The sequence below is a fragment of the Sardina pilchardus genome, chromosome 20 (genome assembly GCF_963854185.1).
Source record: "Sardina pilchardus chromosome 20, fSarPil1.1, whole genome shotgun sequence".
In the NCBI taxonomy this organism is placed as follows: domain Eukaryota; kingdom Metazoa; phylum Chordata; class Actinopteri; order Clupeiformes; family Clupeidae; genus Sardina; species Sardina pilchardus.
In genome coordinates this window covers 13,997,219-14,000,959 of record NC_085013.1, presented here as the reverse complement: position 1 = coordinate 14,000,959, position 3,741 = coordinate 13,997,219, and the positions used below count along the sequence as shown (strand labels likewise).

The 3,741-nt window shown below is 41.4% G+C and overlaps 1 protein-coding gene across 1 annotated transcript; it reads right to left on the bottom strand.

Annotated features, from left to right (window-relative positions):
* Nucleotides 1-455: 455 nt before the first annotated feature.
* On the bottom strand, nucleotides 456-3,741 carry gjb3 (gap junction protein beta 3). The gene is made up of 2 exons (XM_062523501.1): nucleotides 3,596-3,741; nucleotides 456-2,457 (listed from the first exon to the last, which is right to left on the bottom strand). The coding sequence occupies exon 2, from the start codon at nucleotides 2,355-2,357 to the stop codon at nucleotides 1,491-1,493; it is 867 nt and encodes a 288-aa protein (XP_062379485.1). The 5' UTR covers nucleotides 2,358-2,457; nucleotides 3,596-3,741; the 3' UTR covers nucleotides 456-1,490.

Sequence of the window (3,741 nt, the reverse complement as noted above, 5' to 3'; positions counted from 1 at the left end):
CGTCAGCAACAAACCCTCAGTGTGGAATAACAAAAGATGATTTCACAACTAGAACAATAATGGTGGTAGGCTACAAGTCATGACTGATTCATACCACTGCCATTCAATTTGAAAGGGTGTTTTCTGACGTTGTTGCGTTCTGTCCTTTAATACAAATTCACCCAAAATGCAAGTGTTGCACTGTTTTCAGTGTCCCTCTCCAAATCAGGATGTAAGTAGCACTGGTTAGTCTGTGACATTCACACAGAACACATTCACAGTAATGAAAACAGGAAGAATGGGCATACTTTAATACACATTAGACAATAGGAACTTCAACATCCCTCTTTCTGGATGTTTATTTAGCTTATATATGTGACACTTGTCATACTGTTCTTAGGTTTGTCCATGTCTAAGGAAAAGCGCTAGATGTTCCAAGGGAGTGCACTTTTGAAACAAACAACTGAATTTGCTTTAGTATGAAAATTATTTTATTTCTCAAAAACATAAATAAATGTACAGCATATACAATGTGCTAACTATTTCCAATGCAATGTCCACCAGGGATGTTTGGGGACTTATTTTATTTTCTCCACTTCCAAGTGGTCTTAACTTTGGGCAGTTTTATCATAAACCACACTAACCACTTGTGCAACCACACGCTCTTGTTGTAACTATATCTTGCATAACATAGTATCACATAATTCCAAAAGGCTGGTGTTACCACCCAGAAAAATGCCAATTCAAGTCAGAAAAAGTCTAGTTCAGTTCTGTAGACAGAAAATTAAATTGTAAACCAAGAACAGATATTTACAAAGCAGACATTATATTTGGTCATATGCCTAATGCTTATTAGTATTTATGTTCCATTTAAAATAGCATGTATTATCTAACATTTAAGGTGTGAAACTGGGCAAAAGGGCACAATTCTCTGAAATCTCTGTCAATAGTCCTTTTCTCAGAAACTTTTGTCCACCTCTGTAGGTGTGGAGAAAGAGATGGATGGCTGAACGAGGCGTGTCTACCTGGATGCCTGTGCAGTTATTCAGCATTTGAGAATGCACCATAACTCTTTTTCACCACTGCTCACTATTGCCCCTGATCCAGACGGAATAAGAAAAGTGTGCCAGACAAAAAGACTTTCTTAGAAAGCAGAACGGCCCTGTTTCTTTTAATTTGTCAGCTAATATAATGGTGTGCCATAAAACAAAAATGGATCTCATTTTAAAAAATAAAAACATTACATGCCACAGAAAGTAAACAGCCTAAAGACTTCATAGATATCGAGAAAGAAGGTCTCAGAGTGACAAGAAATCTTTCTAGTGCAGTGTGGTACGATGAATCTCATTTCAGAGTATGAAGATGTCTAGAGTTTGTGAGCACAAAAACAAAATCCATAAAATTAATCTTTAGTTGTAGTTGCAGCTGAAAATGTCTGAATCACACCTGACACCTGTTGGGTCTCAGGACCTCTTCTCAAAAGTTCGTGTCAGTTCCAGATTGATTGTTTTTCAGGTAGAATAGGACAAATTTGGAGCTGAGGCACGTAGGTCGTCTTTTAACCTGAGAGTTGGCATAAGAGGGTAAGGCTTAAAGTCAGGCTTAAAATCTGGCTTGGTCTCTGGTTTACACTCAAGATGATGGTCCAGCTCTGTCAACGGTAGGGTGCAGTGGCTGTCATCTTCCCTGTATGGGGGCTGAATGTATCTTTCTCTCCGCTTCATCTTGTTCATGCAACGGGCTAAGCGCTTGGAGATCAGGTAAATAATCTCACAGACACTAAGGACAATGCAGAGGGCTGATGCCCCCACCATGAAGTAGGTGAAGACCTTCTTCTCTGTGGGCCGCCCGATGTAGCAGTCCACTACGTTGGGGCAGGGTCTGATGTCGCATTTGACCAGCCGAGGCAGGTAAAAGCTATTGTAGATGTGGTGGAGCATGTAGAGGAAGCCGATCTCGAAGCCCGTCTTGGCGAAGAGACTCAGCAGGTAGGTCCACCAGAGCCCACCGTGCTTCTTGCCCGTGTTGGAGTACAGCTTGGCGTTCTCGCCGTGCTTGACTCGGTACTTGCGCTCGCGTTCGTCGCGGTACGCCACGTGCATCACCACCATGAAGGACGGGCAGGTGACGAAGATCAGCTGCAGGGCCCACAGGCGGATGTGGGAAATGGGGAAGAAGTGGTCGTAGCAGACATTGGCACAGCCGGGCTGCTTGATGTTGCAGTCAAAGTCCTTCTGGTCATCTCCCCACACCCGCTCAGCAGCCACCACATACACCATCACCCGGAACACAAACACCACTGACAGCCATATCCGGCCGAAGGCAGTGGAGTACTTGTTCACTCCACTCAAAAGGGCCTGCAAAGATTTCCAGTCCATTATGGTCCCAATGTACTGTACGATTGGTTGCGCTGTGTCCTAATTGGTGCCCTTTGGATCCTCTGTTTCTGTCTTTTATACAGCAAGCTGGTATCACTTCCTTAAAGAAAGAATGCATATAGGCATGTTGTTATGTCAAGGTCTTGAGAATTTATTGAGTAATAAAACCATGAATAAATTGAAGGACAGGCCATTTATTTGGCCCACTTAAAAAGTAACTCATGAAGCCAGTGGTTCTTCTAAATCATCAAATACCTGAGACTCAATTAGTCAGTGCCTCTCCTACACTCACCAGGAGCAGTGGCAATAGCAGAGTGTAATTATACACAGGCCAAACTGTTTGAATTATTACTAAAAGGGAATTTGTAATAATGAAACTGGGTAATGGCTAAATGAGAATTCCAAACATGCACACGTTGCCTTATACAAAAGGGAAACTAAACTGGAGTCCCTAATTATTGAAATAAAAGAAATATTCATCATACAAATTGGTGCCAAATCATGCCATATACAGGTACAGGAACACATCTTTTTTTTTAAATCTTTCTCATTATCCATACTGCATATGCAGCTCTGTTTCCGCCATGTTTTATCATTCTCAACAGAATGAAGAACTGCCTTTAAAACGCATCTGGTCATGCGTGACGCATGTCACCAACATCCTCAAACGCAGGCGTTCTTGGTCGAATTCAGGCTTTCTGTTTTTAGGGCTATCATTATTTAACTCACTTATATTTAAACTGTGTCATTGCCAACACTGCATGCATAGCGACAAGCTATTTAGGCTTCAAAAGAGAAATTGCCTCTATAGATACTGACACTTTTGGCTCAGGTAGGCCAGTCTAAAAGTTTGACAATGTTGGGCTGTGATTTACATTCGGACATATTTACTAATTAACTCAGCAGACTAAATCAGACTAACCATACAAACTTGTGCCATTATAAGTAGACCTATATTAACTGGTAGGCATAACAGAAGGTATAAACCTAAAACATTTCAGTTTAGGCTATACACAATCAGAAGTATGCGCCCGTGCCTATTTAAATAGGCTACTGGATGGTGGTAGGCTATTCCACCCGCCAGAATATGCCCGGTTAACCGGACAGTGATATTAGGTTAAAATAAATGAGCCTCCAACAGATTTATTGAGCTCACCCATCTATCTTTATAAGTGTTACAAATAGTGGACATAAGTGGTTTCTTCCGTTTTCATTTAATGTAATGAGGTGGTACTCACATTTTGACAGATTTCTCGTTTTTCCCCACGTGAGTCTGAAATCTGTGAAGAACTTTGTAGGTTTCATACACTGATTCGTGTCTTTGATTTACTCGTTCTACGTGAAAGCTCTGGCGCAAAGTTGCTGGAAATCCAAAACTTCTCCT

What these genes read in the sequence shown, in the direction of transcription:
- gjb3 (XM_062523501.1), bottom strand. Translation starts at nt 2,357, where the DNA reads ATGGACTGGAAATCTTTGCAGGCCCTTTTGAGTGGAGTGAACAAGTAC.